This window comes from Serinus canaria, chromosome 3, assembly GCF_022539315.1.
Source record: "Serinus canaria isolate serCan28SL12 chromosome 3, serCan2020, whole genome shotgun sequence".
Taxonomy (NCBI): domain Eukaryota; kingdom Metazoa; phylum Chordata; class Aves; order Passeriformes; family Fringillidae; genus Serinus; species Serinus canaria.
The window spans coordinates 84210482-84236879 of record NC_066316.1 but is presented as its reverse complement, the minus strand read 5'-3'; the positions used below and the strand labels follow the sequence as shown (position 1 = coordinate 84236879).

The window sequence follows — 26398 nt, the reverse complement described above, 5'->3', positions numbered from 1 at the left end:
AAGTTATGCTTAATGTTGGAGTAGATGTGACGTGAGAACATACTCAGGCTATTTGTTCTGTTTAATCAGAAACTAGTTCAGTGGATCAAGTGACAAGTAAATAGCCCTTTATCAGTAGTCTCAAAAGACTTAAGGTTCAAGGGACTTGAGGAATATTTCATAGAATAAAGATTTTTGTACTGTGGTTCTTGTGTGATTTCTTTTGCTTCAAGATCTTTATGCAAGATCTTTTATTCTTTCAAAGGTTTGCTGAATTCACAAAGTCTCTTTCAGTGGACATTAACATTGCAATTAAGCTTTTTGTCTTGGGGTGGATAGGTGCTGTTTTCTTGAAGGATTTCATCCCCCTACCCCATCAAGCCCAGGAGTCTGTGAATCAGAAATGGTGATGGCAGATCTCCCTTTTTGTATGAAAAACTAAGCAACTGCCAATGAAATCAATAAGAGGTGGTCTTTGAACCAACAGGATTAGACTGAAAAAGCATGATAGTAAATTGCTTGGAGCATTTCAGTATTATTTTGATTTAATTGCTGTCTCTAATGTGTTATATTTTGAGCAGAGAATCTTAGAGGAATCTCTCTAAGTTCTGCCTTGTTCTTTTATTCTTCTCTGAGTAGCCACTGGAGAAGTTGACTCTGATCTTCTTGTATTGAATTGAATTACATAAAATACAACTCTTGCTTACTTGTTTTCCTTCTTTTCTCCCTACCTGCTATGAAAGGGTGCTTGTCTTCTGTTCACAACCTTTATATGTATGTCAGCCTGGAGAAGTTACAGATATTTTCGAAATATATTCTTTCCTAATTTGATTGAAATCTCAAGTAGCAGAATACTTAAGCAGTAAGAATTTGATGTGTAAGTAATGCAAAGAGAGGGAGCGCTCTATGAGTGTGCTTAGATTGATGCAACGACTGAGGCTTTCTTTGGCCAAACGTGATAGTTTTTGGGGACTGACTAACAGCCACTCGGGATGAGTCAGGTGTGAACATTTTCTTGTAGTTAATTCTCTGTTCCACAAGATGGAGCCAGTTATTCGGGAAATCAAGTCAGTCAAACAGCAGCAGGATTTGGGGAAACAAATGAGAGTTAAAGTAACTTCACTGCACTTGTAGGTAATTGACAGGCAGGGTGCTGTTGAGAGAAAAAAGGAATTGTACTCTGTCAGAAGTCTTTAAAGATGTTGGCCCAAGATAAGTTTGCTACAGACAATATTAGAGATGCAAAGTTAGTACTCTCTTACATGTAATTCTTGGCTTCCTTCCTTGTAGAATTTCTAACTGGTAACTGCAAGAATGTAAAGTGAAAACTAGCTTTGTGTTTATATGCCTCGGTCATACAAACCATATTTAAAGCTTGTTTTGACAAGCTTTTTACATTTAGGACTTTGTCTCAAAACTTACTAGTTTCCTAGTAAGCTGGCTTTATACACATATTGTAAAGGATTCGGAATTATTTGCTGAGATGTAAAACGGTTGTCCTTCCCTTTAACAACATGTGTAAAATTGAAAGGCTTCATGATTGCTTTTTTCACCCCAATTCAGACTTCTGTGTTCTCTCTATAACTTAAGATGTTTTGTGAGAGGGGTCAGCACCTCTATTGAGCAAAAGGAGTGTTTCAGTATTAACTGCAGTTACAGAAAGCTGAACAGATGGTGGGGGACTGATGGAGGGAAGGAAAGTCTGAATTGGTGTAATGAGGAAAGCAACCATCATCATTTGACTTCATAGTCAAATCTGCAGTGATGTTATTCTTGCTCTTTTGTGGATGTCTCCCAGTTATGTCATGTTCAAATACCTTTCTTTTTTTTTTGCCTCTTTTTAGTTTGTTCTGGTCCCCACTGCTTGCTTTTTTATATTTCTTTTTTCCTTTTTTTTCCCTAGCGTGTTTGTGTGACAGGTTCTCCTACTCTGGCCCACTCCTACACTTGCCTGATAGTGTATAATATTTCTCTCTAATTTCTTACTACAGGTGGAAGCTGAGTAGAGGACGGAGTGTTGACTGAGATGTTTAAAATAGTTAAAAGATTTTTTAACTAATCAAATGGAGAACTAAAACAATGTTTCACACTGTATTGACTGCTTGGATTCATGTACTGTTAGTATATGAGGCTTTCACATTTTTTATAATGCTGATAAAAGTACTTTTTCCTCAGCATTTTAAATGAACTGTACTGTGTAAGCCTTGTTTTGTACCTGATGCAGTACTATGCATGTGCTGTGCAAAATAAAACCTGAGCAGCTGGAGTAAAACTTAAATCTTGGACATATGAATGCTAACATACTTTGTGTTTTAGTTCCCTTGAAAATGCACTACACCAGCTTCAGCATTACAATTCCCATCATTATTCTTGCCCAAAGATGTTTGTCAGCTGTACTCACAAATAGATGGTTGTATTGTGTGGAGGTGCATTGGGAGAGTTTGTCAGCAATGTGTGAATTTTTACTGTGGCTTCTTCAATCAGCTTATTTCTAAAATAGTGGAGCAGAGCACATGGTCCTTTCTGAGTGAGTTAATGGGGCCAGAGAGGAAAGTGGTATTTGGGAGTACGTGCACAAATGTACATATGGCTTTTTTTAAGCACATGCAAGATATGAGTCCAGTTTAAATAATATGAAGGAGAAATCTGTCATCAAAAATTGTATCCTGAAATAAGGCATGTGTGAGGGAAAAGTGGGAAAGATTTTGAAATATGTTGAGATAAAAGCTTTAGCCTCACCAGAGAATATGTAAAAATGTCTTTTTCACAAAATTCACACTTTGATGTGCACTTTAGAATGAAAGAATGGCATGTGAGATTGGATAACTTTTTTGGCAATTTAAAAATTGGCTTGAAATCAACTTATCTGAAGAGTTTTATCTGAAAGTAAGTAAATTGCTTTCAAGCTCTTTATTGCTTAAGTTTTAAACAGCTGAAGTTGGTTTTTGAAATGTTCACAGTTTTTTAATAGCTGTAGATATTTCTGTGGGTAGGGGGAATGTTGGTTCTATACAATAACTATACTGGCATGGAAGTCTACTGTAACTAGAAATAAACTCTGCAGGATTTTTCTTAAATTTATGAGTTATCTAAAACCTCTGAAAACTTGAAGATATAACAGACTACGTTGTTTCTTGGTGGCTAAGTATTTCTTTCATTCTTAGGGCCCAGATGGTCTCTAATAAAGGACTCCTTAAATACCATGAATACGTCACAGTTAGTGCTGTTTCTATGCACCTGATTGAATTCGAATATACATTTTTGATGTCCCTTTGGTCAGCTGGGGGTCTCATGTCCCTGACTCTTCCCTTCTGGACTCTTGCCCACTCCCTGCCTGCTGGGTGGGGATGGAAAAGCAATCCTTGACTCTGTAAGCACTGTCCAGCTGTAGCCAAAGCATTACTGTTACCAGAACTGTTTTGGTCACAAATCCAAAGCATATCTTCATAGGAGCTGCAATACAGCAAGGTAACTCCATCCCAGCCAAACCCAGTATTGGGAAATGATGCTTGGTGTTTTTCATTTAACATGTAATAGCCAAGACTCCAAATTAATTTTTGTGAAGCTATATGGTGGCTCAAATCCACCTTTCTGTTTAGCTCTTACAAGAAACTTGCACTTGTGCTGTGTTAAAATTTCCAGTCAAAATTCATCACTCCTTTTTATGAAGGCAACCAAATTGCAGTTGTCAGTAAGACTACATACACACAATAAACCTTGTGCACCTAAAAAAATAACCTCATTATTTTAAGGGTTCTTTAAATTGTATGTGACCTAATGCATTCAGAATCTTGTCATGATTTCTCTGGAAGACAGCACACACCTTCACAACCCCTGGCTAAGAACTGAAATAGGAATTTAGGTCTAACCAATAGGTGACATATAGAAATATGGCAAAGAAAGTTTAGTGTGAAGAAAAAGAAAAAGATTCTTCACTTGGAAGCAGCAATCTGTCTTTGGGTTGCTGAAGTTTATTCCTTTGTTCAGCTGGGCAGTATTCCAGGGACTTCAGAGTATTCTAGTATATGGTCTAGTATAAATATTGGTCATTTTCAGTCCTATGGCTTTTTTCCTAAAATTAGCTTTTGTAAAGAATGGAAGAGACTGAAAATTTTTTCAAACAGTTGTCTATATCTTAGATGACTGAAGAAGTAACTTTAAGTGTATTTTTATATTGGAGTGTTGCAGCAAGCTGCTGAAGTGCACATTGGCACTTCAAGTAAAAATTAAATGGCTTTCACAAGAACAAAATTACGATTCTAGTAAAACTTACATCAAATGTGGATAAGTATTTCACGTTATTATTGGCTGACTGAAGCTGCAGTTTACAGGGCAGTTCTAGGTACGTAAAATAGGGTTACTAATGACATGTAAAGGTGTTTTAAGTAGTGTAAAATAGCAGTCACCAAGATTCTTGATGTCCAGTCTTCATTTCTGAAGTCAAATGTCCATCTTTTTAATTGGCTGACAATGGCAAGCAAAAATACCTACAGCAGTTAAACCAGGTTACTCTTGAAAATTTTTCTAAAGAAAACCAAATGTATCTTTAAGGACCCAACAAAAAGAAACCTGTAAATATTTATATTAGTGCAAAATATTTACTGTGTACAGAAATAAGGATCCTGACTTCATACAGGAGTGGCAAAACTGTAAATTGTTTATTGAATCACTTGAAAATTACTGTTGAACGTTTTTCACACAGAAAGGCTTGCAGCCTAGGCTTTAGTTGACTGTTTGGTTAAGTCAAGCATAGTTGGAACACACAGAAAATATTTTCTGACTTCTCTTGCCTAATGCTTATCTGTGGTTATGATTGATTTGGATTAACAAAAACATTTTTCATTTGAAGTGTTTAATATTGCGTATTGTCATTATTCAGAATTAAATTCCGAGGTTACACAAGAATATTTTTGTCTGGCCTCAGGTTTGCCTGTTATTCCACTGTTTAATTTGTTCCTTCATTGCTTTAATATATTTGATTTCCAAAATTTATTTCATAAATAAGTACTAATTAATGAAATTTGAGCTTTTGGGAAAATACAAAACTGCTCTTTTCCAGGAGAAAGCCATCTACTTCAAAAGTTGTCTTACTTTTTGTTAAAGAAGTTTCAAGTGTTTGTTAACAAAGTTTCAATATTTTAACTACAATTAGTAATCTCTCTCAATTTATTTAGACTTGAGTCATGTCAAGTCCTCCTTCCAGTCTTGTCTCATTAATGTAGAATTTGGCTGGCTGGGATCTCATAGTTGAGGCAGTACCTGGATAATAGCAAACTCATGTGATGTGTAGTTGTACAAACTCATCTGTGGTAAAAAGTTCGTAATGGTTGTCTAAACATCCTGTAGGGATAAAAACTTGGGCAGCATACAGGTACTATAGTTAAACATCTTGTGTAGTAATTCCTGTAGTAACCTGATCAAAACTGGCTCCAGTTTTTAGAAGACATGTGGGTTATACTTCAAAGGGAAAACTGGAGAAGCTGTTAGGTACACAAGACTTTATCTTATCTGTTTCTAAACTGTCATGGCTAGATGAAGCTTTTGTATAAACTGAGGTACTTCATCTACCTGATGAAGGTTTTATATTAAGTATCTACTGGTGCACTATTTTAGGCTGAAAGTTGATTAATAGGTTGAGGCAAGTGACCTGCAAAACTCTATCCTGAAGCACTAAAACTAAAAGTGGTATAAATTTTAAGTGAGGCCTTCCCATAATATAAATCTACCAAGTGTAAGAGTTAGAATTTTGTGTCTGTAGTGTTTTATAGGGGGAAATTAAAAGGCAGATCAATAGGTTGCTAGTTGTTGAAGTATTTAAGACGCATTGCAAACAGACTCACTGTTCTTACCTGACTAGTAGTAGTTGTAATATAAAATTGCCATGTGGGAAAAGATGTGTTAGTTTTGGTGAGTAATTCCTAGATCTTTTGACCTTTGAAATGTAATGTTATGATAGTAGCACTTACTTAGAAGACTGCCCGTCATTTTAATGATTGTGGTTGTAAAGGTCAAGCAGTGGACATCAAGTGCTCTGACTTTTTGACATACTGAGCAAGATAAATTAAAAGCTAGGTGATTACCCAAAATATTGCTAGTATTTCCACTAGTTAGAGTAATGCTTCTTGCAGCAAATGTGGGGATCTGTGAATGTGTCTTGGGATTTTCAAGTATCGATTCTAAAGAATGGTGTCTAACTGAAAGGATTTCTCCTGTTTCCTTGTTTTGGCTATTCTTGAACAGTGCTTAAACACAATCAGGGCTTTTCTTTTCTTGTTCTATTCCCCAGAGTTTAAAGGCTGAGTGGTGGGTGGGCAGGATACACAGCTGAGATGTCTGCTGACTGGAACTGATCATTCTATGCCATGTGATAAAGTGCTCAAGCAACAAATGCTTAAGGAAAGGAAGAAAGAACAATCTTGGTTATGGTGGTGTCCAAAACAAGTGTTGTGGGTGCTGAAGCACAGTTTCCTAGAAAGTGGCTGGACAGCAGCCTGGCCAGAGGAAGTAATGAAGAAATCCTTCCTTTTTTTTTTTCCCCCCCCCCTTTGTTTGCAGTTTTTGCTTCACTTATAAAACTGTTATCCCAGTCTGCAAGTCTTCTCACTTTCCTGCTCTTTTTTCCCTGTCCTGTAGGAGAGGACAGTGAATGAGCAGCTCTGTGGGTGTTTGCCAGGTCAAACCAACGCAGTCCTAAGATCAGTAGAGGAAAGCATAAAGCTCTTCTGTAGGTCCCAGGAAAGTGTTCATACAATATATTGATGTTGAAATGCAAATGACGGCTGTTGCAGGAATGGTCTTGGGGCACATTTGTCATACAAAAGCAGAAAATAACTGCTTGAAATGTTTTCCAACTCTTCAATATGCCTTATTGCTTTTGATGGTAATTATTTAATCTTTTAAATCCTTAGAACTCAGAACTAGATGGACTTCAAAGTAGTACTTTTATCAGTGGTGATATACAGGGCTGGAATAAAATTATATAAATGTGTTATTAGAGAATGAATAGTTTTTCAAGTGAAAAATCCTAAGTGTCAATGTGATAATTCAGGCCAGCATACTTTAACTGTCTCGACGTGCCAGGACAGTTGGCATGTTGAGACAGTTGGCAACCAATTAATGGTGGTTAGTAAGTCGGCCTAATTCTGTTAGAAACCCATTTGGCTGTGAATGGTAGTTTAGAAATGAAGGATACTTGACATAATCTGTTTTCCACCATTCTTAGATGGATATTTTTATCAGTTGGTTTTGCAAATCGCTGTGTAATCATTTTCTAAGAGTTTGCCTGCTACTGTTGTAGAGCCTGTGCTATGTTAGGTATTTGTTGCATTAATATAAGATTGCCCTGCAGTTAATTTCAAGTTGAGTACAGATGCATATCTTAAGAAGCTTTTAAATGGAGAAAAATGAACAACTTCTGCTAGTTTCTGTTGATGCTTCATCTGAGCCGTAGCCATAAAGATTATTCAAGATGCAAGCAAAAATCTTGTTGCTAGTTAGCCAGCTTTAGAAAGTTTGTTTGTTGTATTGTTTTGGAGGTGGGAGATGGACACAACATACAACTTTGTAGATAAATCTGACTAGCTAATGTCTTGTAATATTGTTTAGAAGCAGAAATCTGTGATTAAAATTGTTAACGCTGGAAATTGTTAAAAGTGATAGATATTCTAGAGAGGCAGAAGTGAGCCTTTATTTAAGCCTGTTCGTTTTGTTGGTGTGGAACTAGGCTAGAGAAAATCTTCATAGTATATGGAATTTTGAAAATAATTGATTTATTTCCCCGTTCCATTTAGGACCAAGATGGGCTTCCTGGAATACTGGTGTTTTTATCTGCATCAGATGTGCTGGAATACATCGAAATCTTGGGGTTCATATATCAAGGGTCAAGTCTGTCAACTTGGATCAATGGACACCAGAGCAAATACAGGTAAAATATCTTCAAATATGTTTCCTGTTTGGAAGGGATGTCAGGAGTACTTCTGAAAGGATTTGCATTTATCATGATGCTCTGCTTACATGTTTTACAATCCTATTAGTTTTTGCATGTGTCATACTTCTGCTGTAGTGAGCCTGAGTTCATGAAACTCCTTTAGAAGTTGGTTTACCTCTCATTTCTGTATCATTTTAGAGGTATTCTACCTTACCCCAGGGACTCTGAAGGCTACTTCTTGGTTGTATCTGTAGAAAAAGTGTTGTAAGCCTTTTTAGTAAGGGACAGGACAGTAGCACTCACATATCTGTGTGATGCCTGTTTGTGTTCTTTTGGTCTATCAAGCACCCACCAACTCTTCCAGGTATGCTCCAGTCTGAAGCCTCTTTCTGCCATTGGGCAGATTTTATTACTCTTTGTCTTCCTGGTCTGAAGAGCCATCCTGAGAGATCAAAGTTTGTCTTTCCCTGGATGGGTTAGTTTACACTGCAAACAGGATCCATGTTGTTGCTAGCTTTGTCCATCAAGTTTGGGCAGGCAGCCCTCCTCTGCCATGGTCGTAACTCCCAAGATCCCAAGACCTATGGCAGCAGAGAGCTCTCCAAGTTAAAAACTTGTAATGGCATTTAAGCACTCCACAGTAGCAATCTGACTGTTTCAGAGTTTTAAATGTTGACAGACATGAACTGAGTGTTTTCTACCACCTTTCCCCAGTGCATGCAGGAAATGGGAAATACTAAAGCAAGACTACTCTATGAAGCTAATCTGCCAGAGAACTTCCGAAGACCTCAAACAGATCAGTATCCTTTTTGTTTTGGCTTTCACATTGAAATGACTTTTAATGCAATTGAGATGTTATGAGTGTTTCAAGGAACTGCTACATTTGTCAGCTTATGTTATTTATTTCATTGATATTGTTGTATAAGAAATGACAGTGGAAGTTGAGAACAGTTCAGAAAAGATTTAAATTACTTCAGTCATAGCAAATCTACTTCGTAATGAGATTTGGCAAGCGACATTTATTTTTGCTTTCAGAGGAGGTGACTTCATAAATTCCCTATATGTAGGAAGTTAGAGTGATACTTGAGAGCTCTTGGATATTTTCTTTTGAGTGACTGCCATCTGAAGTTTAGAAGCATTTGATCAGGAAATAATGAGCTGAATGGTACAGTAAAATAAGCCATTGCATCTTACTCCAGTGAAGCATGGATTTCTTTCTCTAGGTGACTGGCATGGGAATACATAAATAAACCCAAACTCTTAGAGGGCCACCAGTTGTGTTTGTGTGTGGTTATCACTGTGTACCTGGACAGGAAGGGTTGGAAGAAAAACCATCTGCTGGCAATAAATAACTACTTTTTCTCATGAAATACCTTTACTGAATCACTGGGATAATATATAATGGCATTAATTTAGGTCTGGGGTTTTTTTCTTGATTTAGTGAAGTTACTCCATAGGTAAGATTTGCTTCACCTGATCTTACTGTAACTCTTATTTATAATGAGATCCTAAACACCTACTCTTAAGTGAGCTGAGTCTTTCCCCAGCTACAGGAGCTGATAAACAGACTTAGTTGTAACTTAATCTAAATTTGTAACATACGAAGATGATTCTAGTTCTTCTGTTTATTTAGTTATTACACTTGATATGTAATAACAGAAGATTTTTTTTGAAGAGTTAGACTCCTCATTAAAAAATGCACTTGAGCAAAACAGATAATTTTCAATATTTTAGCTTTTGCATTAAACATACATCCTCATAAGGAAGGAATCAGATAGCAGATAGTATTCCAGCTGTAATATTCTGTACCTTTATTTTAGCCATATGATCAAAATATTTTTACTAAAACTTACTCAAAAATGGTTCTTGAAGATGTATAGTTTTTTTTGCTACAGCTAACTTAAATTCACTGGTGCTACTACAAGAGAAATAATAATGATTTAAGCATTTCTTGTCAGATCAGACCAAAAGTCTAATTTTTAGACTTGGTAAATAATTTTTTTTTCACACTGTCTGCCTTTTGAATAGTTGTGGACTAACTGGTGGACTTAGCTGAATATACTTCATTGCCTGTGTTTTCTTTATTAACACTGTATTGCCATGAGAGGTGATTTCAACAATTTCTGATTTATTTCTCAATTTTTGCATAACTTAGGCAGCTACTTACCTACTTGGCATTCATGACAAGCTGTTGTGTTATGGATGTTTTTTGCCTTTTTTATTTACCCATTGTATCACTACAAAATAGTAGTGATGCTTAGTATGTCATCAGTTTTCTGCTTGTGAATATTCTTATATTCTAAACATTCCTTTGGGTAAACCTTAAAAATATTTTGCATGTAATGATCAATTTTGTATATGTTCATCAATATTAGTGTTTAACTTCCTCTAGCACTATAATGTACTTCTAGTTTTAAGGTAGTAAAGTGGAGACACAGGAGGAATGTGTTTGTGGGCTCAGCCCAAAGTCTCCTGCTAAAGATTCCTCCTCATTTCTGCCTCTTAATCACAAGAGCGACCTTTCTAAGCATTTTTTTCCTTCCCTGGTAATTGACAGGGATGCTATAGTGTAGAAACTAATTTTTAGGATCATTGTGGTGGGTGTTTGTTTTTTTTTTTTTGGTTTTTTTTTTTTTTTTTTTTTGAATGGCAGCTTTAGTTTCTTGTTGAAAAATTTTTTTTCCAACAACAATAAATAATTTTTCAAACTATTAGTAATAAGCTGTACCTTCAAAGTGCTCAGGATGCCCTTTGCAATTTATATGTATTTGGAAAGAGGTAGAAAGCAGTGTTTTGATTTTTGTAACTTTTATGAAACTGTCTTCAGGTGACATTTCCATACAGCTTGAAACTATGATTTTTGACATTATAATTTGATGCACAGAATGAAGGGACTGAGTGCTCTAAATTCAGTGTTAATCTTAGGACACAGTATGTGGAGCTAAGGGTATCTTTCCATCAATTGAGGAAAAATGCTTTGGAAGTTTAAGGCAATGAGTCTGAGCTTCCACAGTTGCAATATCAGTTTTTGAATGGATAATCATATTGCTGGACAAAGTAGTTAAAATTTATTCTTCAGATCCTAGAGAGTCAGCTTTACTAAATGTAAAGTATTCACACTGCTTTGGATCAGCTGCTTTATGAAGCTGAGAGAATAATTGAGGAAAACAACTGACTGTCTTTTCTGCATTTGAGCTTCTGAGTTGTCAGTTCTGGTTTTCTACAGCAAAAATGCTTGCTGCTATTTCCATCTTTGCTTCAATATGTTTTTATCACTAGTTGTTTTGGCTTTTTTTCCCCTTCCACAGGGATGTTTGTTTTAACAGGAGACTCTCATGGAGGACTTAGTGATCTCGGAGAAGTGTTTATGATCAGCATTTCATAAATGGTATAACATGCAAATCAGAGAAAAGGTACATACATTTCACCTCTTTTATGAAGAGAAAGTATTTTTTCCCAAGTTAGGGTGGTAAACTATAATTATTTACCATATAAGAGTACCGTTGTTCAAGTATTTTCAGTCCTACAGCCATATAGATTATAAATCTAGGTGAAAATGTCCTAATTGTGAAACACTGAGTTATTTTTACTCTATCTTTCTCATATTGTTTTCTTCAGAGATTAAACTGATAATTTTGTGTAGTACAAAGAAGCTCACTTTGGGCACTGCAGCAGCAGTTGTTCTGTGAAGAGTGTTTATATGAATGCATATTTTCCTTAAACTAGCTACTTCCAGAGCTGTGGAATTTTTCATCAGGGATAAGTATGAAAAGAAGAAGTATTATGATAAAAATGCAGTTAATGCCTTCAATGTAAGTAAACACTTTAACCAAGAATTGTCACCTTTTTTGAAAGCTATGTAAGAGAAATGTAGCAAACATTATGCATGTTAAAATGTCTTTTACATTTGAAAACCTTTTGACTCAGAACAAAGTGCTTTATTCCCTATCTTTTGAAGACTATTCCTAGGTTCCATAAGTTTTACCTCTGTTGTCTATTACATTTATATCAGCAAAGCATTATGATCCAACAGGTAGCTTATTAATGATTCTTTATTTTGTGGTTTTCACTCATGGGTATTTCTTTAACAGTAGAGTTTGAGTCTTCTTTATTTCTCTTTTTCCACATGATAGGGGTAAGATAGGATTACTCTTTATGGTGACATGATCTTCCCTCATCCCTGTAAACCTTGATGAGAAATCCTAGGGTGTTTTGAGCCCTTCTTCTGCTGAATTCCAGGCTGTTGCTTGTGGTGAGGTGCACTGTAGTAGCAAACACAGGCAGTATGATGAGCCTGCTGTTAAATCCTGTAGCTGTGTTCATTACAGTAAGTTGGGGAGTGCTTCTCCTGCAAAGGAGTTAGGAGAATTTGAACCTTTACTGAAGTTCAGAGTCTTCTTAGGTTTGTCTGTTTGTTTGTTGATACATCTGTTTCTGGGATACATCATCTAGTTCATACATTTTTCATTAAGTAGTTGTATTTATGCTTAAGCATACACAGCTGTGTACCTGCTTTATTTAAGTATGGCCTAGCACATAGCTTTACTACTCTGCCTTAATAGGCAGTGAACTTTTAGAGGGATAAGAGTAAGTGTAGGTTTAAAGCATGAGAGTTTATGCTGCATTTCCCATTTGAGAAAATGGATCTTTGAATGATGGTTTCATTTTAGAAGGGTAAAAAAAAAAGCAAACCTAGGACATACAGAAGAGTATTTCAATAAGTAATGTTGAAATGGGGGGAAATTGCTTCTCTTAAGACATAAAATACGACTGTGGTTTGAATTACAAATTGGTTACCCTTCTTTGCTTTTATTCCAAATTAGGAAGTAGGAAGAGGAGTTTAAAATTATACTTCTTAAAATAGTTTTTAAGACACTCAAGATTTTTCTAAACAGAGAACTTCGGTGTCTAATGTAGCAATTCACTCCTGCCTTAATATGTTTGAAGGAGTAATTAGCTTTATCATATTGCAGAGTAAGACAAATCAGTTACCTGCCATAGCTGCATAGATAGAATCCAGGCAAGCTGAAGAGATAACTGTGAGTATCCCATGTATCCAGACAAGCTGAAGAGATACATAAGAGAGACATGCTGAGTACTTAGTTCCTACTTGGGCTTTTCTTTCATTGACAAGTGTAAATGGCATAATCTTTCTGGGAACAAAAGCTGATCATACAATATTTTAGCAATAGATAAGCCATACGCATTCAGTGTCACCTGTGTTTCTTGAAGACCTCAAAGCATCAGGTTTGAGGTGGACAATCTGTAGTCACAGTTGTTGCAGATCCTAAAAGTACACAATAGTAAATGAGCTGCACTAGCGTAGCACCTACAGTCGTTGTCTGATGCTCCTGCTGGGTTATCCTCCCTGGTCTGGCCCTGGCCCAGCTCACATGTACCTGTAGTGCTGCAGCTGGTGGTCAGTGATTGTCTTTCTACTGGGCCTGTGCCTGGACAAGGAAGAAGAACAAGAAAAGGTGAAGCTGAGCCTCCATTCTGCTTGTCTTTTATTCTGCATTTCTGCTCTTCTGGAAAATTTCTTTACCATACTTACCTTTGCAAAGAGCATCTTGTAGCCTGTTTTTAATCTAAATTAGTATTCTTAGTGGGACACTAAGTGAGCTTTTTAGCACACTTTTTGTTACCACCTTTGAAATGGAAATGCCTTCAGCTTGGATTAGGACTAATTTAAGTTAGAGGTACATACATACATTGTCTTTTCTTAAAATGAACCCCTTCTAGGTATAAGCAGGTGACACAGAAGTGCAGAAAGGATTGCAGTGCCTAAGGGTCATTTTCCTTAGTGCGGTACTTTCACTCAGGTGGCATGTGAAAATTTAAGTGGCTTTTCCAGATTTCATCCACCATTGCAAGTTGTTCTTGGTAAAAGCTTTCCATAGCATAAAAGTTGTTTTGACTAGATTATTTTAAAACATGCAGTACAATATTTCTCTTAGTGTGATTTTGGTGGGTTCATAAGCTTTTCAAGTTTGTCTACCAGCACATCTCTGAACGTATTCTGTGTGTTGAAGCCCAGGAGTATATATCAAGTCAGTTTTTGACTGTCAGGATTAATTTGTTACAGTGAGTTACAAATGTCTTTTTTTGCAAGTCTTCTATTTTATTATTCTCAAGTATAGAACATCTTTTGTTCTCTGACAAGACTGTTGTATTACTAAGTTTGATTTTTAGAGTTGCACAGTATGGTAACAGAATCAGCTTGTGCAGAGGACAGTAATGCCATGCAGTCTAAAAATATGCAAATATGAATTTTTTTTTCATGGTTCACTAAAAAGTGACGAAGGATAAAGCTATGGGCAAAAATGCATCTGTGATTTTATTGGCAAGTTACATTTTAAATAGAATAGTGCATTTAAGTAGAAATCAAGCATACATTAGAATAATCTAATGCTGACTGAAAGCAACTGGACTTTAAAATCTTTTAAATCTACTAAAATGCATATTATCTCTGTTTTCTGATGTGGCATTTTTTGAAAAATGTGAGCTGCTTGTTCTGTATCACTGTTCAGGACTAAATGTGTGGTATAATTTCTCAGCTGTTTTAAGTGGATTATCAGTAAATAGTTACTCTCATTTTCTTTCTTAGACCCAGTGCAGGCTTGTGGCTAATTTACAGATAGACCTTAGAGGCTAATACCCGGGAACAATGCATGGTTGTCCTGTGACTAACCCAGGGGATGTGATATTGTTTATTGGAAAGAACTGGTTTTGTTCTTTGAATAATCAGCTTAGGAGCAGCAATAGCTGTTGGCAAATAAATGTATTTTAAATATCTTCAGCATAATACCATTGTCCCGGAATCAATTTCTGCCAGACCTCATTCTCAATTTTTAGCCATACATAAGCCATGAATGGTATAAAGTATAGCATAGATTCCAATAAATTGAACTTCAAATAGCAGTGAAACAATTAGGGCAGCTTTATAAATGGTGCATCTAAGATACAGTAACAAGAACAGTTTCCTGTGCAATATGCTGTGCTTTTTGACTTCATTTATTCTTGAAAGTTTCTGAAATGCATGTGGGAGTTTGCACTGCTTCTGTAGTTAGCAACAGACTAGGTCATAGGTCAAGTCGCAGGAGATGATTTTGGATGGTAAAACTGTCCTTCAGGTAGTACAGACATGAAACTGGGAATATCATTCCACTTCAGAATTGTACTTGGTCATCACTTCGCAGTGCCTGTACATCCTTTTATATTCATCATAGGGGTTTTTTGGGACCCAGCAATCCTAGAACTAAAGGGCAAAGCATGCAGAATAGTATTGTCCATAACCACCTTAATCCTGAAGATGGTTAAACCTTTTCTTTGCTTTCTCATTAAACTGCTTATGCTCCTTTAGTTTGTTTCCTGAAACACTCTTAAAAGAGCACAACTTGCAATTACACAAACACCTTTCCCCGAGAATCTGAACTTGTATACTTAAATAAATTACTTGATGGACTTTTTCAGTGTGGTTGCAATAAATATAAGTGAGGCAAATATGAGCCATGCAGAACTGCTCTGGAGTGAGGTGTTTTATGAAAGTAATGTCTGAACAGAATATTCATCTTGACTGACAATCTCTGTATTGAGTCCCAAATATTTACCAGAGCTGGTTATGTGGAGGAACATGTGTTAATGAGGCTCATGATCTTAGTGGCCAAGAGAAGTGGCAAATCCTTGTTTTAGGTTTTGTGGAGTTACTAAGGATCTTCAAAAATTACTGGCCTAGAGGACTTCAGCTTTGAAGTATATGATTACAGTTTTATCAATAAATAAATAAAGAGGAAATGTGTAATCTTTAGAACCAAGCTTCCAGAAAGAATAAAATCTGTCAAGAATATGCTGTTCTAGAATATGCAGTAAGAACTGCTGGTGTTATTCCTTGAGACACAGGACTGTACCAAAGAAGTTTTTTCTGGTTCACAACCCTAATAATTGAATTTGTTGTCTATATGCTGCTAAGTTAAAAGTTTACTAAAGTTGCACAGAGATTCAGGAATTAAGTTTGAAGCAGTCATGCTTTCTCAATTAAAAAAGAAAAATTAGCACCTCCTATTTAATGTAAAATAAAACCTGTAAAAAGACAATATTTCTTCAACTCTTGAGGTTTTTTTTATCTAATACAATGACCCTTACGCTTTGCAAGTAATGAGGAAAAGCAGTGAGGTCACTGTGAGTGAGGATGAAGGTTAGCTATGTAAGTATCATCATAAATAATCTCTACAGCTTTTTAAAAAAATAAGTATATAGGAGAATGCATATAGGAGTTGCCTTATTCAAGTTCGATGATGATTCAGCTGAAGTAGATTTCAAATACTTTCAGTCTCAAAAATTATGAACTGGTACAATCTATTCCACTACATGAAGTGGGAATATGTTATCAGATCCTGACAATGTTTAGAGAATAGGAAACGAAGTTTCTCTATGTAAGAAAGGATGTGAATTATGTATGGAGCAGAAGTTACATGTAACTCTTAAGTTCACTGAAGGAAAAGAATTATGGGTCTACATTTTTCATGTTTTCCTAAGACATTGTGTATAATTTAAGACGTATGAACTTAGGCAACTGGCTAAAATGTGATGTGCATTTAAAGATTGTGATGGCACACTTTCCATCTCCTTTAAGATAACTTTAAGAAAGTTCTCTTAAAGGAGATGAAATCTGTTTTACATTTACTGCACCAAAATATGTTAGTTAGGCATCTTAAGATATACAAATTGGGGTATGAAAGGGCACGTGAACATTTCAATTTATAGTAGCCTGCATTCAGAAGCATTCAGTCATTATTGTGGAGGGAGTGGTTACCAGTTACCCCTCCCAAAAGTAAGGTAAACCTACAGGATTTTTTGGTGGTCTATTAAAAACTTAGGAATCAACTGATAGGAAGTGTTTTTAAAATATGCTAGTCAAGATAGGCATCAATAGGGAGCACTGAAATACTCTACAATTATGACTTGAAGGCAGGAGTGGGGAAAGCAGGGTAAATTATTTTCAAGATAATTTTGTTAGAATGGGTTAAATTATAGATTTGCAGAATAGATAAGGTTGGAAGCCACCCTTGGACATGATCCTGCTCTTAGGGTCATCTAGAACAAGTTGTTGAGTCTCATATACAGTTGAGTTTTGAATTTCTCCAGGGCTGGAGACTGCAAGACCTCTCTGGGCAACCCATTCCAGTATTCAACCACCTCCACAGCAAAAGAATGAAAGAAATTTATTCTTATGTTTCAATGGAGTTTCCTGTGTTTCACTTTATATTCAGTGCCTCTTGGTCCTGTTTCTGGGTGTCACAGGCAACAGTCTGTCTGCCTTAGTCTTTATTCCCTGCTCATTCCCCAACCCCCAGTTTTCTTTCCTCTAGACTAAACAGTCTGAACTCACTAAGCCTTTTCTTGTCTGAAAGGTGCTCCAGTCCTTTAATCATCTTAGTGTGTCTTTGCTGGACTTGCTTCAGTGTGCCCTTCTCTCTCCTGTACTTGTGAGCCCATGGGTCAAACTCATGTCCGGCTTGTCCACCAGGACCTCTAGTTCCTTTTCTGCACTTCTGCTTTCCATCCACTTGATACTGAACCCATACTGGTGCATGAAGCTGCTGCTCCACCATATGGTGCAAGGCTTGGGCTTTTCTTTGAAGCTCAGGTGACTCCTGATGGCCCATCCTGTCAGTGATGCTCTGCATGGCAGGGCACCTCTATAGTAGATGAACCACTCTTCCTGTTTGTACCCTTTGCAAGCCTGTACTCTGCACCACTGCATGGCTCATTACTGAAATTAAATACTGTTTCCCCAGTATCAGTACCTGGGTGTATGACAAGTGACAGCCCTTCAGCAGCACTTTGCCAAGCAGTGGAATAAATGAGGGAGTTGGAGAAGCCCGACTGGATTTTCAGTAAACCAGCTGCATTCTGAGTAGCTCCCACATGCAGGGTCTTGTTTTCACCACTTCTGTAAGTACTTCCCAGAGCTGGACCACATAGTTACAAGTTGCTATGTCCAAGACAACAAAACTTTGCCAAAGATGAAATCTCTAGTGACTACCTTGCCAGTTTATGGATCATAAAAATGTGAATGATCTTGCATGCAGCAGAGAAAGCCACTTTGGCGAAAAGAAGGTATTGTTCTGAAGTGCAGGGAAATTCTCACTAAAGATGATTTTCTCTGGAACAAATTCAGAAAACACTGGTTAGGCTGGACAGAAGAAATGGAGGGCAATTCAGTAAGAGATTAAAAGCATCTGTTTTATTTATCTAGTGTCAATATTTAACTAACCATGGTAACTCTCTTTAATATCTCACAGAGGTGGTTATCAAAAGGAGAAAATAAATAATCTAAAAAAAAAAAAAAGTGGGCACAATAGGTATGGATGTTTTGGGTTATAGTTGTGAAAAAATATTTTTTTCTCAAGTCTATTAAATCTGTATTTCCAAGAACAGTGTATAATTGTGTCTATGTATGATGTAAATGCTACAAATGTCTATAGCTCTGCATGTGTTCAGAACTACAACTGCCTTATGCATAAGCATCATCTATTCCTCTAATTAGGATGGTGACTCTGAAGAGATGGAGGAGCGCTGAGTGTATTCACAATATTGAGAGAAGAGCAGTACTGGCTTCTTTCATAGTCAGCCACTGCTCTGTTTTGTAAAACACAGGATTCTGCATCTCTTATGGGTGTCCAGCATTACAGCATAGAATAGGGGAGTGTTATGGTTACCAGTCACCAGCCAAGGGCTACACAGCTGCTCACTCACTCTGCCACCAGCAGGATTGGGAAGAGAATTGAAAGGGGTAAAAGCCAGAAAACTTGTGGGTTGAGATAAAGACAGCTTAATAGGGAAAACAAAAGCCATGCACACAAGCAAAGCAAAACAAGGATTTAATTCACTGCTTCCCAAGGGCAGGGAAGTGTTCAGCCATCTCATGTGTAATGGTGACTTGGGAAGACAAATGACATCACTCTAAATGTCCCCTTTCCTCCTTTTTCCTCGCACTTCATGTACTGAGCATGATGTCATGTGATATGGAATATCCCTTAAGTCCGTTTGGGTCATCTGTCCGGGCTGTCATCTGTCCTCCCAGCCTCCCATGCATCCCCAACATCCTCACCAGGCTGGCAGTAAAAAGAGCAGAAAAGACCTTGGCTCTGTGTAAGCCCTGCTCAGCAATAACAAAAACATCTCTATAATTAATCAACCCTGCGTTCATCACAAATCCAAAACACAGCCCTGTACTTGCCACTGTGAAGAAAATAATTTCTATCCCAACCAAAACCAGCACAGGGAGATATTTTAGTAATTTTTAAAAAGTGCCTTGCCAGCTAGCCTTAAGAACTTCCAAAAATTCATAGGTAAGTGTTGTTAATAGTATATTAGTATTCTTATACTTATTTTGGTATTTCAAGAATAGACCTCTTTAAAAAACATAAAGCAATTGATTTGTGTGTTTATATCCATCTACTAGCAGTCTATAATTGCTACTGCTTTAGGATAAATTACCCATTTTAGTATTGTCAACATTTGTTGGAGATACATAGTAATAAAGTCAAAAGTCTGCTGAAATAAGAAAAACACATGCAGCAGCTGAAATTAAAACCTGTCAAATGAAAGCAGAATCGTCCTCCTCATTTAGGCTAATTCCTTGCATATTGTGTGTGTATAAACTGGCCACTCGAGGGCACTTTTGTATTTGGTTCAGCTGCAGACTTCCTGAGTGGTTTGATAACACTCATTCTTTAATGTCTTGAATCTTCTGCATGATAGCAGCCTGCATTTAATATTTAAATGGAATTTAGTGTAGGCTTATAAAGCTTCAACTTGAATTCTCTTTCATAAAAGGCTGAATAATGGCATGCACTACATCAACGCTGGATTTTGGAAAAACTACTATTAAAGCAGCTGAAAACTTTATGAAATACTTACACCTTAATGACCAATAAGTTTGTGTGACTGTTACATAGCATCACAAACATGTCAGTACAAACTAAACTAAAGTAAAATCATTCTTGGTTTTTGTGTGTTGTTTTCTGATAACTTCATTTAGTTCTTGCTTAAAGCTTACTTTTTTTTACTTGGAATAGTAGTATGGTCAGTAGACTGCATCAAGACATTGTGCCAACTACTGTTTTTACTGTTGCTTTTACACAAACTGTTAACTTAGCATGTATTTGGGTAGTGCCGCCACTAAGTAATAACAGATAATGCAGAAGTGTTTTACGAAGGAAAATGGTGGCAGGTACCACATTTACTTGTAAAAGGGGCTGGGAACTGGACTAATACTGTAAATCTGCAGACTTTTTCTTTTCTGATCTTACATTGTTTATGCACCAAAGGGTTTTTCACAGAGCACAGGTGAAACTGAAATCTTACAGTACTGTTGCATGTGTATGTAATTTCTTGCTTAGCACTAAAGGTACTAGATGCTTTTAAGAGAGTATTGAATTTCATTGTACAAAATGGTTATTTTTGCTGTAATCTTTTTCTAAAAAGGAGACACAAAACACAAACAATGGAAGAAGATTCAAGAATTCCTAAAAAATAAATGACTGCAAGTGTTGTGGTCTAAAATGCCATCAAAATTTTGTGGAAATTGAGAAATGTGAAAACTTGAGACAGCTCCTTGCCATGATTCTTTGTTCTAGCCAGTTCTAAATTTCTTAATCAAAAGATGTAGCTACTCCTAAATTAAAAGTTTAAATGATGTATTCATATGCTAATTGTCATTCTGCAAGTACATTGGTAACGCACACAATCACCCAACTTTATTCTTTTTCTGGGGGTAGCATGTATGATTAGTTACAGAGGTCACCATTTGATACTTTAGGGTGCCAATAATCAAAGATGTCTTTAGTTGACTGCTTTTCAGAGCATAGTGCAAACATGTTGTCAGAGAAGATCAGTGTCTGCTTTTTCACTTGGATTCTGAAATAGGGTTGGAAATGGCTTTTTGGATTTTCATGGAGAAATTTAGGTGGCTGTCAACCAGCATTGCCAGATCCTTTTTCCCCAGGGAAATTTTCCAGTCACTCATCTCAAAGAGTCCCAAGTGCAAGATGCGAAACCTCACTGTGTTGAACCCTGTAATGCTGGCCTTGGGCCATTGATTCTTCCTGTCCAGATCCCTCTGTGGAGCCTTCCTGTCCTTCAGCAGATCAACATTCCTGCCCAGCTTGGTAACATCTGTAAACTGAATGATGGTGCACTCCATCCCCTCATCCAGATCCTGCATAAAGATAGATATTAAACAGGACTGACCCCAATACTAAAACCTGAAGAACCCTCTAGTGACTGGCCACTCTTTGGTTGTGACTCCATTCACCACTGTTCTCTGGGCCCAGCCAGCCCCTGTGTACCCAGAGAATAGTGCACCTGTTTAAGCCATGAGCAGCAAGTTCCTCCAGGAGAATACTCTGGAAAATGATGTCAGAGTCTTTGCAAAATTCTAGGTAGACAATATTTACAGTGTTTAGCTTTGTCTAGTCACTCGGTTTGATTTGATTTTTTTATTCAGCTTTCCTTATCTGGTGCAGCCTGGTAGATAACAAATTCAACACGATGCAGTGGTGATAAAGCTGTTCAGCAGCTCAACCTTGTACTGTTGCTTTCATTATGTAAACTTAATCTGTTCTTTATACATTTTAATGTGTTTTCTCTTAAAGATTAGCTTCAGTCATATGTCTTTTGTTCTCTGGCTTAGTTGAATATTTGCATGTGTGAAGTGTGCTTTCAAGTGCTCTTTTTCGCTTGAAATGGTTGTAGTGATGCTGGCTGTATTTAGACATTATGCCTGGGCATTTCTCAGCATGAACATCCTGTTCCATATCCCTGGCTAGACAGCAACTGCTTTTTACTCTGTATCACAGCTCTGTCTGACAGCTTGCATGACACTTCTTCATTAGTTCTATGATTCCATTACTTGATTGGCAAAACTATAATAATTGCTTTCAGGCCTTCATAGAATTACCTTCTTCTAGGTTGGATTATCCTTTATAATATGAAGAGGATTTGAAGATTAAGAACTATTATGGGAGGATGGAAATTTACAAACACCTACAGTGCTGATTTTCCCCCTAACCCTGAAATGAAATTCTGTGTTCTGTGTGCCAAGTTTTGTGTGGCTTGCTGCTGTTACCTGCTGCTCACCTGTGAGAACTGTCAAGCTTAAATTCTCCTAAAATCTGAAGTATACAAAAGAATGAAAAAACTCCAAACCCAAACCAAAAATCCCACTAGTTAGCAGCTTGAAAGATGATGATTCATTATCAGAATTTTACACATTTTTATCTAATGGAAAGCCCAGAAGCATGATGTTAGAGTACATAGTTCAGTGTATTGTGTAGTTACCTAATAATTTTTCCGGCATTATTTGGTTACAATGTGGTGCAGTCGGAATAAACAGGATCCCAATGTTCCTATAGCAACAGAATGCTACTGTTTGTGAAGCTGCATCATTGCAGCAGGTGTATCCATAACTCTACTAATAACCCGAGGATTTTAAAACAGTAAATTTAAAAAATGAGTTTTCTGTTTCATATTTCTGCAGGTAAAATTTGGTTTTAAAATTAAACCTTATAAATATCTTTCCTGCAGCTCTGTACCACCTTCCAACATAGACATAGGTTTTTTTTGTAAGAATACTAAGTATGTAAATTTTATGAATATTCCAGTTGTATAAGTAAAGAAACTGGTAGGATTTTCTGTAAGAAATATGGGGTATTTAGACACAAGATATGATGGAGTTTTTTTATCAGCTTTCAGTTGCCATTTAGTGCAAGCTACTTTTCTTAAACTAGGTAAAAACATGTCATTTAAATTGCTTATTTTGGTCCAACATAACGACCTACTCTGTTATAGCTTCATTTCTTTTGAAATTTTCCCTCTAGATAATAAAGGTGATACAAAATAGTGTAGAAGTGTCAGCTTTATAGCTCTGAAGATGTTCTACAAATTTGGAAAATGTATTTCAGTTTTGTTTTTATAATAAGGGAAATAGAAAGATAATGTTTCCAATAAAGTAATCAGCTATGCATAAAAAAACTGGATAGATAGATGCATGAAAATGCCTTTAGAGAAATCCTATTTTTTTGCACAAACTGTATTTGTTGCATATTTAAGTTACACCTTTTGGAGAATTCTGGAAGTCTAGGGGTGCTAATAGCAATTTTGCATACCAATTCCTAGAAAAGAAGTGTCACTTGTCTGAGATCCTTCAACCTGCTGCTACGATGTGGCTTTATATTAACCCTAAGCTCCTTATGTACTTGGAGTGCTCTTAGAGAAGAGTTAATTAGAACTTTAATTAATGTATAACTTTCAGAGTTATTCTGCATTCCTCTTAATAAAAATATTCTGTTGCATTGAGCAAGAACAAAGGCACTCTGGCACTCTCTTCTCTCCCCCTCCTCTGGGACAGTCTGCCTTCATGCTTCAGGACATTAATATTTCAGTAGTTACACTGGATAAAAATTGAACAATGGATGAAACCTAATTATTTTTCTTAGGCCTTTGATATGATCTTATACAGGTTCATTTTCTTATATTCTGTCCTAGTGAATTTCATTATAAGTCACACTTTCCTACCTGAAACGTTTTCTTTAAATATTGTACTCAGGAAAAAAAAAACCCCAACTTTGTCTCCTCTTTATGTTTCTTCTATGTCATGTAACCACTACCATCAATATTATTAAAAAAAAAAAAAAAAAAGAATGAAAATCATGTCTCTTAGCAGCCTCTCTTAGCAGCCTCTACTGCCTCCCTTCCCAGCTGTTCTTGCTTATTTTCTTTCTCCTTTCTTTCCTCTGTTTTGTACAGATATCATCTGATGCTGCTCAGCCTTTGGCATCTTCTCCTTCTCTGCAAGCTGCTGCTGAGAAGAGCAAAGCAGAGGTATATTGTTTTGGGTGTAACTCTTATCAGGTTACTGCTTTGCACAAATGTTTACATCTCTGTAGGGTAATTTCACTGAGGTAACTTGAGAGTTTGAATTGCTGTTAATCCTTCACACGTTTGAAATACATCTCTCCTGTTTTCTTGGACTAGGTAAATGAAAAGACTCAGCACAACTGCAAAGTGTGTGTGTGTGGTTGTTACGTCTTGGTGTTTATATGTCAAAATCCTGGTTCTCTTCTGATTTAGTGTCACAAAAATTAATTAATTCCTTATTAATTCCACTTAAGTCCCAGTTAATGGGTATGAGTTATACTATCCTCTCTCTTCAGAAATAATTTCTCATATCTTTTTTGGTATTACTTGCTTGTTCCAGATTCTAAATTATCAGTATTGTTCCAGCCATTTAGTTCATTCTCCTTGGAGATAAATATAGAATTAATTTGACTCATACTGGTTTTAATATCTCTCTGGCTGGGATATGTGTGTGTGCTAACACATTTACTGTTTAGATGGGTTTTTGAAAAGCATAACATACAAGCAAGTAGTAGATGAGGCATCATTTATATCAATTTTCAGTAAATGTCATCATTTGCAACAATAATAAAATGCATATTTAGAATGTGAATATCCAGTATTAGCGTCTTTTAGATACTTCACTCTAAATTGAGGCTATACAATATATGAAATAATTTATGATGTGAACATAGATCAAGCTTTTTCCTTCTAAATACAAAAAATTTGGACAGAAGTTATAAATTATTTTAGTTCAGCTATATTTAAACATTAATTAAAATTTAAATGTCAGTGTCATGGACTAAGACCACAAGCCTTGTTGAATTTGTCATGTGTTTTAAGTTGTACCAGGAGTAGCAGCAGCCACTAAAAATGAAACTTGCCCTTACTTTCTTATCTACCTCTCTTGGTGCATTCACATTTGAAAGTTCTTCTGTGTAACTAGTATGCCATTTTATTAGAAATGAAACTTGGAAAAAAATTAATAATCTTTGCTTAGAATTTAAGACCAGTATAAAGTCAATTTTTTTTTCTGTCTTCATAGTGCTTTCTGACTGCTTTTGCAAGTAATGAAGCACTTGAGTTGAAGCTCTGGCATGAATGCAACATCGGAGAAATATTTTTATTTAGTCTGAATTCATTTTTATCTAATGGAGCTGAGGCAGAAAGCTTGAATATTGAAATCAGGAAGCGTGAAGATGAAGGACTTGTGGCTTTTCAGGTCCACAGTGAAAATTAAATGAATGAAGATAAAGCTGCTGGGAATCAAGACTGTTTCTGTAGACTCTGTGAGGTGTGGAGGTAGAAACACAGCAGAACAGTTTACTTTAAGTCTTAATATATTCACTATTAAGTTTTCAGAGATTTGTTAACGGCAACAAGAAGCATATGTTTATATTTGGTCACCTTTACAGAGTGTTTGCCAGATGAAACTAGCTGCAAACCCTCCTTGTTCCTGAATCCTTGAAAAATAAATGTTTCTGGATACTTTTTACTCCAGAAGTGAGGTTTCTTTGACAAAAAATACTTAAAAATATGTTGAAGTCAGATTGGAAATCAGGACGTACTGAAAAAATGCAAAAACTTTAACTGTGCTTTCCCTTAAACATATTTAAGAAAATTTAAGGTACTGTGATTGAAAAGTTTGAGTACTTACGTGGCACTTCAAACAACCTTTCCTGGGAGGAGAGGAATCAAATCATAGAATTGTAGAGTCATAGTATGGTTTGAGTTGGAAGGACCCTTAAAGATCATCTAGTTCCAGCCCCCTGCTATGTACAGGTTGCTCAAAACCCCATCCAACCTGGCCTTGAACTCTTCCAGGGATAGGGGATCCACAGTCTCCCTGGGCAATCTGTTCCAGTGCCTCACCATCCTCACAGTAAAAAATTTCTTCCTAGTATCTAATCTAAACCTGCTCTCTTCCAGCTTAAAGTCAATCTCCCTTCTCCTGTCACTGTCCTTCAAGAGTCCTTACCCATTGTTTCTGAAGCCCCCTTTAGGTACTACTATAGGGAGACTCCTATGAAGTATCCCCAGACTCTTCTTTCTTCTCCAGACTCAGACAACCCCAATTTTCTCAGTCTGTCTTCAGAGAGAGGTGCTCCAGTCCCCAGTCATTTCTGTGGCCCTTCTCTGGGCTGCAGTGGGTCCATGTCCTTCTGATGTTGGGGCCCAAACTGCAGAGGAGAATTATGTCCATTGACCTGCTGGTCACATTCCTTTGATGCAGTTGTCCTAAAGTGATTATGTTTATTTAAATTATTCAACTTGAGAAGGTTGGAGAGGGATGTGGGAACAGAAAATGGAAGACTTCAAAAAGTTGTTGCTCTGACAGTGTAGTTTGTGTGTATACTAGAATGCAGGTTGGTACTAGGGTCAGTGAAACAGTAGTGGAAGAAAGGCTGAGCTTCATTGAAAGGCATGGCTATGCATTTATAATTCTAGTTCAATAAGACTGCAAGTCTCAGGTTATTATGTGACCTCAAAATACTGCTCTATACTTGTCTCAGTCATACAGACATTTTTTGAACACCTTGCATTACCACAGGTGAGATACAGCATTGGCAAGGCCTCTAGTTTGGACCA

General features: G+C 36.7%; 1 protein-coding gene across 6 annotated transcripts in view; it reads left to right on the top strand.

The window, feature by feature from the left end:
• SMAP1 (small ArfGAP 1) overlaps positions 1–26398 on the top strand; it is a 91202-nt gene that overhangs the window by 19411 nt on the left and 45393 nt on the right. For 2 of the 6 annotated variants that reach the window (XM_050972187.1, XM_030236215.2), the window contains exons 2-5: positions 7770–7903; positions 8621–8706; positions 11643–11718; positions 23720–23794. In XM_050972187.1, coding sequence (XP_050828144.1) covers positions 7770–7903; positions 8621–8706; positions 11643–11718; positions 23720–23794 — 371 coding nt within the window. The remainder of the gene's footprint in view (positions 1–7769; positions 7904–8620; positions 8707–11642; positions 11719–23719; positions 23795–26398) is intronic. The other 4 variants (XM_050972189.1, XM_050972188.1, XM_050972192.1 and 1 more) reach the window with 2 other exon arrangements.